Below are 14,014 nucleotides of genomic sequence, written 5' to 3'. Positions count from 1 at the left end.
TGGACTAAGTCAACTTTTAAAAATACTTCTCTTTGAGATCATCAGACATATTGCAAAGTCACATTTATAAGTCACAAGTACCATATGGTACTTGGCAAAGACAGAAAAACACACATAAAAGGAAAGAATAGAAACCTCAGAAACAGACTTATCTATATATGGGAATGACATAAAGGTGATATCAAAAATCAATGAGTAAAAGACTATTTAGTAGATGGTGCTGGAAAAACTGGCTTGCCATCTGGAGAAAAACAGAAACAGATCCCTACATTATACCATACACTCAGAAGGGCTTTAGAGCAAAGACTTAAATGTAAAAGGTGAAATGACAAAGTTAATAGACGACTATAGAAGACAGAATTTTTATAACTTAGGAAAAAGAGAATTTCTTAAGACAAAAATAGCACAAACCATAGGTTAAAAATAGATTTGATTATATCATAATTCAGTATTTCTGTTCAACCAAGGACGTTACAAATTTAAAAGAAAGTTAATTATCAGGGGACGATATTTGCAATATCTAAAACAGATTCTATATTTCAAGATTCAATGATTACATAGAACTAAAGCCACTCCAAATTGTTTAAATAGGAAGAGATTTACTAGTATTTTGTTTACAGAATCTTAGAAAGCCTGAAGAAAAAGGGTTTTAGAATCTTTTTAGAAATCATTCACAAAGCCATAGATAGGACCAGGCCACCAAAGAAGTGGCCATCTCTTCTATGATCTAAAGTCCTGGGCTCTAAAAGCACACTTCCCCTGCTAGGATCAGGGAGCCTCATCACTGGACGGGACCTCTGGGACCTCCAGAACTATGTTGTTCCTGCTACCAGCTACACCAGCTGCATGGATGAACCACGCCCCACCCTAGGCCTATGTAAAGCTAGTGCCTGGACTCTAGATCCCTGCTAACATTGCCCTGGAAGAATTAGACAGTTCTTCAGCTGTGCTTGCCAGTCGAAGAAACAAGGGAGGTCCATCTCTGGCCTCACCAAAGCCTTCCATATCTGGCACAAATTCAACAAACCTAAATCACATCTGAAACCCAACCTCTAAGAAACTCTGAAAAAAATGTAATTTTTAGATTTCTGGCCTTTAATGTATAGAAAGAAGACCAGAAGGAGGCTGAGTGACACTCCATCATATCTCTAACATTGGTAATAGAATATCTAGAATATGCAAAGAGCACCTGTGAATAAACAACAAAAATCAGGAAATCTAACAGAGAAATGTAAAAGGATATGAACAGGCAATTCACAGAAGGGTAAACTCAAATGGCTAAAAATTTTCTCAAAGGCATTAGTCATCAGATAAATACAGAGTAAAAAGAAAAACAAGATACCACTTTCCCTCTTGGATTAGCGGAAATTAGACAATGCTAATTCGCTGTGGTAATGGAGCGTAAACTAGGAAGACATTCTGGAAACTAATGACCTAGATAAATTCAGTAAACATTTATTTGATGACCTAGCAATCCCACTCCTGAATGTACATCCCAGAGAAATTCTCACATAGCATTCTGTACGGGAATATTCATCAGAGTGTTTTCTGTGGTGACCAAGTAGTACAGGAATCTAGATGTTCATTACCGTGAAAATGTTTAAATGAAATCCAGAGAATGCACCCAGAGCCACCACACTGCAACTCTAGGGGAACATGAAGCACATAAGAGACAAGGTGAACAGTGTCCCCTGGTGTTGCACAACCTGGCAGGCAGAACTTCCACCCTTGGGGATACTATAGAGCAGTATAGGGAGAAATAAACTGGATGGAAATTCACCCAGAAAACTTTGCACATCTTTTTTCCCAAAGGCAGCTGAGTTTTAGGGGGGGAAAAAGCAATAGCATGAGGTCTACAACTCAGAGTATTTGTATAAACTCATCATAAACAGAACTATCACATACTTTATTAAAATACCTACGATTTCAAGGCTGCCAAAGACATAAAAGCAGTTCTCTCTGTCTACACGAAGAATCAGAATGGGAAATGAAAACACAGAAATACAACAAGGACAAAATGAGTTTTGCAGGGACTAATGATGGGAGAGTGTCATGAACTGAGGAATATGACTAAATGGATTCTGTTTTTCTCTGAGGACTAGGGAGAGAGAGTGTCAACAATACCTAAAACTATCAGGGAGAATGTGAGAAGAATGACTGATGCACTTAGGACAAAGTGAGGAAAACAGAGACTGAAAAATGCGGGGGCAAAACTGCAGAGCATTCAATGTTAATACATATTAAAATATATCTAGTCTATTACCCATAATCTATATGTATAAGATATAATAATTTATATAAGATACAGAACGTATTGTCTATATTAACATATTTAATATATATGCATTAAAGAATTTATACTTTAGCCTCAAGGCAATAGGGAGGGGAACAATGAAATGTTTCTAAACTGGGACTAGCCTGTTCAAATTTGTATTTTAAATAGTTTACTCTCGTGCCTTGTGCAGAATGGAGTGGAGAAGAGCCAGGCTGTGGGCAAGAGGAGAACTACTGACAGGGATCTGAATTAGGAAGGGTACTGGTAATGGGAATAGAAATTAGAAGACATATTAAAGAGATATTTGGGAAAAGAATAGAGAAGATGGAAAGAATAATTGGGTGTGAAGCATGAGAAGGATGAAAGAATCAAGGAATATGGCAGGGCTAGACAGCAATCCCTTGACTGGGAGACCCAGGAAGAGAGAGTAGAGAGGATGGGGAAAATAATAAGTATAGTTTTAGACACAGTGAATATACTAGACCTGTGATGTCTAAGTGAGATGTGTTTGATGCCCAGAAGAGAGATAAGAACTGGAGGTAAAGATCTAGCAATCCACTGGTAACTGAAGTTGGGAATGAAGCCGAGAGGTACCTACAAAAGGAAATTGGGCACTCAACCTTAGAGGTTTAGCCTAAAGCTAAATCTAAAGCCACATGCCCACCCTTTATTATCCCTAAGTAGACGATATGAAAATGATCTATGAATTTAGAGTTAAATGAGTCTCCGTAGAGAAATAATCCAAGTCCCAGATTAAAGACTTCTGAAATCACCTTTTCACTTATATAACATTGTCGGCCCAGTCAAATGTCTCTCTACCTAAATCAGTGCAGTTCTTATCCAACCGCCTATGCCTATCCCCAAAATATTGAGCCTAACAGAGTCAACACACTTCTGGATTTTTCTAAAAATAGAAGAGAGCCAGATCAAACCCTATATCCTGAAAGAAGCTGCAAGGCTACCACCCAAACATTTTATACCCTCGAAGCCATTTAACCAAAATAGCACTGCAAGCACAGTAAGATATAATTGGCTTGTAGAAGAACATCTTGGTGAGTTGCAAAATGTAGCACTTCCCACAGAGAGCTCACATAACCTATCTTCTCCACACAGGCAAGTATTGGTTTACAGGGAAAAGAGGGACCAATTATCTACAAGAATATAAGTTTGAAAATGAGTTGCAAAAGATTGTCCCTATTGTTATCCCATTTCTTTTATCACACTTTTAAAAGATTTGTATCTTAATAATAAAGAGACCCATGGCTTAAAAAACTCTCCACAGAGTATTCTAATGCATTTATTTGTGACCCTGAAATAGTTCTGTTCTAGTCCATTTTCCTCTTACTAGGCTTAAACAAGCTATACTTCTTTAAGGCCAATAAAACTTTTTTTTTTTTTTTTACAAAAGTAAAATACCTAGGAACTTTCAAAACTTTTTACCCTTCTAATCTGTAAGAAATTTTTAATGTAAATGCAAATTTCTAAATGGAATACCATAGACTCACAAACATTATTTGAGTAAGCATATGGAACAGCAGGAAAAACTGAAAATATAACAAAAACCAATACATTAAAGTATATTGAAGTAAGAGAATTAATGGTACTGCTTTTATTGAGCAGTTTAATCTGTAAGGAAAAATGCAAAGCCTTTAATCCATCCAAGAATAGGAGACGACTCACACTGCAGATAATGAGTCTAGAAGGACTTGCTCAGTATATTTTGTGCCAATGTTAGAAAGACTCAATATACTCTACATCTTTGGGTCATACATTGCACAGCACAGCTTTCCCTTTCAAGTACTTTCATAAAACAGGATCGGCCACTGTACACAATAATCACTGCATCTGGGTTGGAAAATGCAAGGCCCTACATTCACATCAGATAATCACGGCCCAACCCATTTGAATCTCCTTTGGCATGAATCAAAAATTGGTCAAAACTATCAACGTCAAAATATTACTGCTCCCACCATCAACTATCACATACCCAAGGCATCGTTATTCCAATGGATCCTCCAGCACAGGGATTTTGTTCTGCTCCAACAATCAAGAAAAGCTCTAAATATGCAGATTTATCATTATTAGGCAGAAAAGGTACCCGCCAGACCCATCATTTCTACAGGATCGCAGTGTTGAAAGGGACCTGAAGGAAGACATTCCCAGCAAGGTTGCATTCATTCACATTCCCAACCTGGGAAACCAGGGTATTAGGAAGAAATTATTCCTCAGTGTCTTACAGGAAACCAGTGACAAAACTGAAAGGGGCAGTAGATTGAAAGACTTCTCAACATTCTCTCTTGCCCTAGTGCTGATAGTAGCTTACTGATAAACATTCTTTCCTCTCCTGTGTACCTAAAACAACCATGTCAATGATACAGAATTACTGTCCACTCATGTCCACTGTTAACTTCCGAGTACTGCAACAAAGAATCCTTCTGCATGAAGTGCAAAAAGAAACCTAAGTGAGTAGTATTTACCCATTTTAAGCATAATTTTAAAACACAATACAGGCTTGCTTTTCTCAAGAAGTTATTCTATGGCTCCTGAGAATAAGAGCACTATTTTCAGCCTGCTAGAGCTCTGGCATAACAATAATAAAGCTTCTAATGGATCCGTGGTACGCTAGAGCTTGACTAGATCACAGAAGAGTGGCGGCAATTTGCTCACACAATCGTCACATCCAAGCACATCTTTATAAAGGAGGAAGATATAAATTTTCCCTCTCTCTCCCCCATAGTGGAGCAGGTGCCAAAAGGATAATGCTTTTCTAGCACAGTTAACATCTTCTTTTTATTTTTTTTTTTTGAGACAGAGTCTCCGGTTAACATCTTCTTAAAGCATCCAGTAAACCATTATTATTTGTTCCTATAATTTTGTTGTTATAACTACGTTGTTCTATTAACTAAAATTGCAAATTGAGAAGTCATATTTTCTGTATATTTACAGTTTTAATATTAAAGGGCCTTGGAAAGTTTTCAGTCACTAAAATTATATCCAACAACCATCAAGTCACAGGCAGTACTTATTTGTTTCTTCCTAATGGTCCCTTAATGCTAAATTTCATTAACATCAGGTCATTACTTATAATACAAAAGCAGGAATAAACAGAGCAACAGAACTTTCTCTATTCCCTTTACCTCTTCTTTCATTACCAATAAAATTTATATTTGGAAGCTCAGTGTTACTGTAATATCATTACTATTTAAAAATGAACCCGCAGCAACAAGAATAAACGTTCTTCTCTCAACACAAGTTCTACACCAAAGTATCGTTCTACCTCCACCACTGATTCAATCACTCCTCAGTGGACCTAATTCATTTTGGCTGCTGAGAAAGGTTTGCAATTTTCCAGCTTAAATTCAACTAGTTCTTGTTGCCAACAGAAAGCCTGGACACCCAACTCATCTATATCACACGCCCACCTCCCAATGGAGACAAAATATTCACCAAGACCTCAGTGTATTCCTTGCCTATCACATTGACTGGCACACAACAAGGGGATAGGTATTTGTGGATGGATTAACTGAAGAGTAGACATTGAATGAATGGACGGAATCAGGTGAGCAGGCAAGGGGGAAGGAAAGCCAGAGGGAGGCGAGAAAGAAGACCAAAAGAATCCCTAAATCCAAGAAGCATATTTAATACGATATAGACATTAAGTACAAAGACAATGGGATGACAACCAGCAAGGTCTCTCTAGAAAATACACAGAGGAATCAGCCCTTTTCAAGATGCTAAATCAAAAGAGACAAATTATGTGTTCCAAGAGAGCAAAACTGAGACAAAGGCACAAAGGCAGGGAAAATGAAATGCAAGTTCACAGAACAGTAAACAGATCAGTTTGTCTAAAGTAGAGAGTTCATGAAGGAACTCGTAGGAGGGTAAAGCTGCAAAGTCAGTCAGTGGCAGCCAGATGCCATGCAGACATAAACACCGAGGGTGTCAACTGCTGCCTCCTCTTCCCCGACCGCCCCCCCAATCTCACAGCCACACTCCCATCATATGCTTTCCTTATCCAAACCCTTAAGAAAACCAAATTCTCTGATAAAGTGAGAAAAAAATGCTAACAATCATAGAAAATGAAAAAAAAGAAAGAAAGAAAAATAAAACATGATGCATTAAATAATTTTCAAAAAGAAAAGCCCTAGTAACTAGAAATATAAATTTTCAACTGGTATCTGGTCAATTCACATCTTGGCAAGTCTTTTTTATACAATTTCAGAGTTGTTTTGCTTTAAAAATAATTTGGTTTTAAACACTTGGAACAATGAAGTTTATTAAAATAATAAATCAGTTCAGGAGAGCAATTAGCACCAACTGAGTGCCTCTCCTGTACCAGGCAGAGTTGTAGGGGCTTTAAATACAGTAACTCATTTAATTTTAACATTATCAACTTGAAATTACTCCTCTACCTTCATAGATATGAGGAAAAACTACTTGAGAGTCACTTAGCTAAACAGCAAAGCTGGGGCGCAAATATACCTAGAATAATAGTAGTTAGAATAACTACTGCTACCATCACCCAACTGTATATTTTCTGCACCTTTTAAATAGGATCAGAAGGAAAAGCACTAAAAGTACCTGTTCCACTTCAAATACTCATGGCTTATATCCAAATGACTGAATGCACTTAAAAGTAGGCCAGTCCTCAACCCATAAAGCAGTCATTAAAAGCCATCACTGAAGCTACTGGGGTACTTGACTTCAATCCAAACCATAGTCCTAAAGAAACCATGAGAAAGGATGCTTCAGACCAATCTAAAATGATTTAAGAGCAGTGCTTCCTGTCCTAGCTTATGCGGCCAAATTCTGCTCTGATATATGGAACCGAGTAAGGCAGTATTTAGGGAAAAGGATATCATTCCTATAAACCCCTTTTCTTTTATAGTAAGACATAATATATCTCAGGGATAATTCTGACCTTCATTCGTTTATTAAACATTAATTGGACATCTGTACTCTGTCAGGTGCTACTACTAGAAATCATACCGCTCCTAGCCTTAAAAAATTCAGTGTAACAATTTAACAAGCCATATGAGAAAATGTGTAGTCCTAGAGTGGATCCTTCTTCTCTCCATTGATACAAAAAAAAATCAAGATAACCTTTAGAAAGGCCAAAATCAGGGTTACACAATCCAAGTTCTAAAGCTCACACACTTTATCAATTAGCTAGCTGTCTAAAAACTCACTGATCCACTTGATTTTATCTGATACAAGTTAACATCAGGTTTGATTTTCTATGGGCATATCATAAATGGGCCACTTACTAGCTTAATGCCCTTAGGCAAGATACCTCACTTGTCTGAGCCTTGGTTTGCTCATTGGAAAAATTAGTATAAACAGCTACACTTCAAGACTGTTATAAGGATTAGAGATAATTAAGTAATGAAGCAACACAGAGCCTGGCATTTAGTAGAAGTGCAATAAATATAGCTAATATCATAATCACGGGATTTACAAGCCAGCAACAAATTGATCAGAAAAATGAAATTACAAGGAATTGGGGGCCGAGTTGAGAATGATGATAGCTCTAAGAGTAAATAGCTGACAGCAAAGAAAGAGTCAAGAAACTATATAGACACAAAAACAGAAACTGCAAACTGAAGCCACCAACCTACACACTTCAATAGCTATTGAGGACATCACTAATGTTTTCATAAGATGTAAAAATGATGTTCCTGAAGATGATATTAAGCCATTTAAAACAGATTAAACTTTCATTCTATGTGTTTAAAAAAAGATAAGCACATAAGTGACTTTGGAAAGATTCCAATCAAAAGTGATTTAGCATCACAAATCTAACATGTTAGATATCTAAACTTTAATTACTGCAAAACTCTAGTACCAAGCTTCTATTATACTTAATGTGTCAAGGAACCTCTCAAATTTCAGAAGCATTTTTTTTTTTAACTAAACACTGAAAAAGATCTATTTCAAACAAATTAATTGTGAAATATTTAAATGCAATGGCCTAAGACATCATCGGTTTCTTAATAGCTAAAACAAGATAAAGTTTTATTCTCCCTTATAGCTAAATGTTTTTATATCTACCAGAGAGACACAAACATGCACCACGGAGATCCCTTTTCACTTGAATTTTCTCCCTACATTTGGAAGGCAGTAAAAAGCGAAAAACATCTGTTCCTTCCTACAGAGCTGACAACTCTCATTCTATGGTTTAAAAATAAAAGAACCTTATGGAAGCTTATAGATATAATGATCACCTGCTTCGGAGGCAGCTGGCAATTAATTGATTCAAATACATGCAAAATTAAGACCAAAAGAAACGATTCCCCAAGGACAATGCTAGTATTCCCCAACCCTCTGGTAATTTCCAAGACACCCATAAAAAACAGCAGAGGACAGTAAAGAATAAAATGTAATGCCAGATGACAAGACAAGAGTCAACAGCTGAGAAACAGAGGCCTGTGTCAGTCTGCATTCACTCTACCACCAGAAGAATAGTTTCCACGAGAGCTGCTTAGAGAAGATCTGGTTCACTCTGGCCAACAACCACCCTTCATCCAGCCCCCAAGGAAGGCCAGATGTTCAACCATTAAAAGAGAACACCTTATTAAAAACAGAAACTGGAAAACCTCATAAGTAAAGGCCCTAAGTCCTATAACAGTTTTAGAAACAGTTTTTATTCTACATATCATCTTAAAGCTCTGAACACCCAAACAGGAGTAATAAGCAAGGACATTCAGACTTGAATCAGTAGACTTAACTTCTATTTCTGGCTCTTCCTGTGAATGAATCACAGCATGACCTTGAGGAAGTTATTTCACCTCCTTCTCTACCTCCACTTCCCCACCAGTTATAATAAGGTTAGGTTAAACCTGCTGATTTTTTTTTTTCCTGAACATTGCCAAGTGAATGAGATAAATACATGGAAGCTGCTACACAAAACATTTATCTGCTGATCCCTGACCAGTTTTATTCAACCATCAAATACAAAGTGGGTGATATCCACATTAAAATGACTAACTCTGCACTTTTTCTCTGCCCATTAAAAAAATATATATATATGCCTAAAGATGTCAACAAAACCTAGATGCTTCTTGATCAGGAATCCTTTAAGAGTACCAAATTTCAAATTTGGAAATATTTAGCAAATTAAAATAAAATGCAAGTTTGAAGAAGACACTTTTTTTGGTTTTTTTGTTTTTTTTGAGACAGAGTCTCGCTTTCTTGCCTAGGCTAGAGTGAGTGCCGTGGCGTCAGCCTAGCTCACAGCAACCTCAAACTCCTGGGCTCAAGCAATCCTCCTGCCTCAGCCTCCCGAGTAGCTGGGACTACAGGCATGCACCACCATGCCCGGCTGATTTTTATATTATATATATTAGTTGGCCAATTAATTTCTTTCTATTTTTATGGTAGAGACGGGGTCTCGCTCAGGCTGGTTTTGAACTCCTGACCTTGAGCAATCCGCCCGCCTCGGCCTCCCAGAGTGCTGGGATTACAGGCGTGAGCCACCGCGCCCGGCCTAAGAAGACACTTTTTTTAAGACCAGAAAACAAACCTTCAACCTATTTAGAGTCCTGTGATTTTTCAGGACTCTATTCAATCCTCCTCTGTCAAGTCTTCTTTCCTCACCCCCTGCCAAGGAGATAAGCCAGCCACTGCATCCTTGATGCTCTCTGCACACTGTGCACTGTATTTATTTCATGTCACTTCTTCATTTTGTCAGTGAGCCCTAGAAAGGCAGAACCATGATTTAATGGTCTGTGTATTACCTACCATCCAGCATATTGCCTGGTACAATGTGGCTGGCACAATGTATGTATGAGATATATGTATATATGTATATATCTCACACACATATGTATATACACACATATATATCTACATGTGCATGTATATACAGATATGTGTATATACATATATATGCAAATATACGGATATTTGCTAAATGAATTAAATGAATAAATCTCCAAAGCCTTAAGCTACATTAAAATTATCAATCATTAATGTTAACGATTGATAATCTTAATGATGGTGAATTATTTTCAGTTTTAGAAAAATGTACAAATGTTAACTAAAGAGAAAATCCACAACTTCTCACCAACATTAAATTCACAAAACTTAACTCAAGAACTTTCCAATCTTCATCCATCAAAAATGTCTTTTTTTGCCGGGCGCGGTGGCTCACGCCTGTAATCCCAGCACTCTGGGAGGCCAAGGCGGGCGGATTGCTCAAGGTCAGGAGTTCAAAACCAGCCTGAGCAAGACCCCATCTCTACCATAAAAATAGAAAGAAATTAATTGGCCAACTAATATATATAATATAAAAATCAGCCGGGCATGGTGGCACATGCCTGTAGTCCCAGCTACTCGGGAGGCTGAGGCAGGAGGATCACTTGAGCCCAGGAGTTTGAGGTTGCTGTGAGCTAGGCTGACGCCACGGCACTCACTCTAGCCTAGGCAAGAAAGCGAGACTCTGTCTCAAAAAAAAAAAATGTTTTTTTTTGTTGTTGTTTCGCATGTTTCTTATAATTTATCTAGTGGGTATAAAAATACAGACATTCCTTTTAACTGAATCTATACAATAGAGAAGGGTGGAAATGAAGAAAAAAGAGCATGTGAAACGAATAGAAAAATCAACTTTTAAGTATACGATTCTACAATTGCCAAATAAAAGCCCATAGTTGAAAATAAAAATGTGGTCAATAAAAGTAGCTACCACATTAATAGCATTTAGCCAGCTAAAAAGTAGCTGTCCTCCCTGAGAAATTTCATGCAGGGTAATGTCTTATAGATAACCTATTTACTAAAATAATAGATTTTAAAATTTTCATATGGCACTTGAATATTTTAATCAAATATTTAACACAAACCTACCAACACTCACACAAGTTTTCTTTTTCTTCTTTCCTATTCATTAAACTCTAACACTCTATTGCATTCAATAATCAAAAGTAGATGTTAAGTAAATGGGAAACAAATAGAAGAAACTTTACCAGTGGGCTCTGAGGGGAAGGCCTTGGGACCTATAAGCCAGCAAGCAAGGATAAACTCATTCCACTGCTTGAGACTGACCACAGTAAACTGATCCTTTAGCTGTGCTTTGTGCTGCCTGAGTGTGAGAGTCTGTAACAAATGCTGTAAGCAGGAGAGGTTATCAGTTGGACCAGGTGTGCTTTTGACCTTCTCCATCGCCTTCACTACCTCCAAACGACAGCCTGTTCTGACTGGATCATGAAATGAAATGAAAATTATCCCTACTATTCCATTTATTTATTAATTTTCTAATAGTGCATATCAGATTTGCTTGTATCAGCGAACGGAAGTGACCACTTAATTTCGCTAAGTAGCAGAACCTGGACTGCTGCAAGATAGGAGCTACATATTACAGGTGCATGTCTACATTTACATACACATACATACACGTATGCATTAGAGCGGTCAGAGATCGCCTTTGGACAGTACTGGAATGAATGATTTGTGCCTCCAACCCTGACCCTCGCAAAAACACCATGAACCAGCTTATTCTTTCTGATGCTGTGGTGATGGGGAGGGAAAGAGAAGGATGGCTTAGCTAATAAGGCAAAAAAGTTGTTTTATCTGCTTGGCGTGACCCTGAGCATGGAGAACAGCAGATGTTCGGGCAAATAAATGGACAGAGCATCCTTTTCTTGAGATGACTTAGGTCGGACACAACTAAGTTGTTTCCTACAAGACCTTGTAAGAAAACAGAAAACCAACAAGCACACGTCCAAGGCACTTCGCCGAGGGGGTTAGGTGGGAAGAACAGGATTCCTTATGAAGAAGAGACCTGCCGCCACTAGCAGGTCAGAGCCTTTCAGAGCCCGAGGAGGGAGGGGGGCGGAAGGCCCTGATTGGCAGGCGACGTGCGACCTGGCGGCCAGGAGCCGGGTGCACTCACCTGTGAACACATTCTGGAAGCCATCTGCAGCCGCGGATGCCCCGGACGCCTTGGTGGCGGGTGCCGGGGACACCCCCCCGTCGCCGCCTCCCGCGGCCACTCCGCACTCCAGCAGGTGCGCGGAGCCTCCCGGCCGGGGCGAGCGGCCGCCCAGCTCCTCGGTCCAGTCCGCAGAGCGGCTCAGGCCGCCCGCGAGGCCGCCGTCCACCCGGTGCTTTTTGGCCGGGGCGGCCGCGGAGGCCAGGGCAGCTCTGGGCCCCCGACTCAGGGAGGGCTCCGGCCGCCTCTTGATGCTGGGGCTCTGGCTAGGGGACTGGGACGGGGAGTGATTGGGCGAGCTGAGCTGCCGAGTGGTGGTCTTGATGTAGCAGGGGGTGATGAGCGGGTAGGGCTTGAAACAGCGCGGGCTGGGCGCGGGGCTGCCGGGCAGGGAGGCGCCGGTGGGGGTGCCGGGCCCTCGCGCCCCCTCCCCCGGCTCCCCCTCCGGCCTCGGCGGCGGGGCCTCCTCTCCCACCACCCCGCCCCACTCCTCGCCCGGAGAGCCTCGGCGGGCATCCTCAAACGCATCCTCCTCGCCCTCCTCGTCCGTGTCCCCAGCCCTCCGCACCGGCGCCCCGGCCGCGCTCTCCCCGGGCCCGGCCTCGGGAAACGGGAAGGCCGTGGACGAGGGCGAGTCTCGGGCCCCCGCGAGGCCGGGCGCCTCGGAGGAGGGGAGGCCGCCCGGGGACCGCGGCCGCGCGGGCACGGGGGGCTCAGCGACCCGGCTCTCGGGCGGGTCGGAGAGCGCGGCCAGCGCCTGCTCCGCGTCCACACTGTCCCGGGCTCCCCCAGCCCCGCCGCTCGGCCCCCGCAGGAACTGGTCCAGGCCCAGGAAGGCCCCAGGCAGAGGGGAGGTGGCGGCGGGGGGCGCTGCGGGCTCCTCGGAGCCCTGGAGCCGCAGCTGCTGCTGCTGCTGCTGCAGGCGGATCGCCTGCTGGATGTCTGAAAGCAAATCCTCCTGCTCCGTGGCCGAGTGGAAGCTGTAGATGTCCGTGTCCGAACCCGAACTGGTCCTTTGTCCATCCTGCGCCCCCGCTGCAGTTTCCAAATCCTCGGCGACCGCCCGGCCGCCGACCCCCGCCTCGGCAGGCCGGGGACGCCCCGCGCGGGTCACCTCAAAAGGGTCCGCACACTCGGTGTCCGACAGGCCCGCCTCGTCCGCCGAGAGGCTGAGGTCGGGCGTCTTGGTGAGCAGGGAGTGAGCGCTGTCCAGCTCCCCGGTCTGCAGGGCCTGCGCGTCCAGCACATCCTCGCGGGAGCCCGCGGCGCCCTTCCCCTTGGACAGGTTCTTCCTGATCCGCAGGTTGGAGAACACCGAGGCTCTGGAGTCCGACTTGCTCTTCTTCTTGCCGGGCTCCCCGCCGCCGCCCCCGCCGCCCTTGCCGTGCTTGCCCAGCGCCTTCTTGCCCCCGCTCCCCTTCTTTGTGGCCTCCACGTCCCTGGGCCCCGGAGCATCCTCGGCGCCGCCGCCGCCGCCGCCTTCGTGCGAGGCATCACCTGCGCTCCTCTTCAGCTTCCCGTCCTGGTTCCCCATGGCGCCCTCCGGCCGCTTTGCCGCCGCCGCCGCCGCGCCCCGGGCACTCAGGCCATGCCGGCCCTCCTCGGCCCCGGGCGCGGGCCGCGGGCGTCTCCGGGCCGAGTCAGGCGGCGCGGCGCGCAGAGGCTGCGAGGGGAGGCCGACGCGCGCCCGGCCGGCCCGGCTCGCCTCCGCCGCCGCTTTGCAGAATGCGCGGCGGCCGCCCGCGCTGCGGCTGCTGCTGCTGCGGCTCGGGGCCGGCGGGGCGCGGACGTGCTCGGGGCGGCGCGCGGCGGCC

The 14,014-nt window shown here is 43.0% G+C and overlaps 1 protein-coding gene across 2 annotated transcripts in view; it reads right to left on the bottom strand.

Moving 5' to 3' along the window:
- The window catches only part of FMN2 (formin 2), a 307,908-nt gene extending 294,116 nt beyond the window's left edge, over positions 1-13,792 (bottom strand). For both annotated transcript variants that reach the window (XM_012738321.3, XM_075995507.1), the window contains exon 1: positions 12,162-13,792. In XM_012738321.3, the coding sequence (XP_012593775.2) occupies positions 12,162-13,734 (1,573 nt within the window). In that variant the 5' untranslated portion in view covers positions 13,735-13,792. The remainder of the gene's footprint in view (positions 1-12,161) is intronic.
- Between the last annotated feature and the right edge of the window lie 222 nt (positions 13,793-14,014).

This window comes from Microcebus murinus, chromosome 19 (assembly GCF_040939455.1).
Source record: "Microcebus murinus isolate Inina chromosome 19, M.murinus_Inina_mat1.0, whole genome shotgun sequence".
Taxonomy (NCBI): Eukaryota; Metazoa; Chordata; class Mammalia; order Primates; family Cheirogaleidae; genus Microcebus; species Microcebus murinus.
The sequence above is the reverse complement of the archived record's forward strand: the minus strand, read 5'-3'. Positions and strand labels throughout refer to the sequence as shown.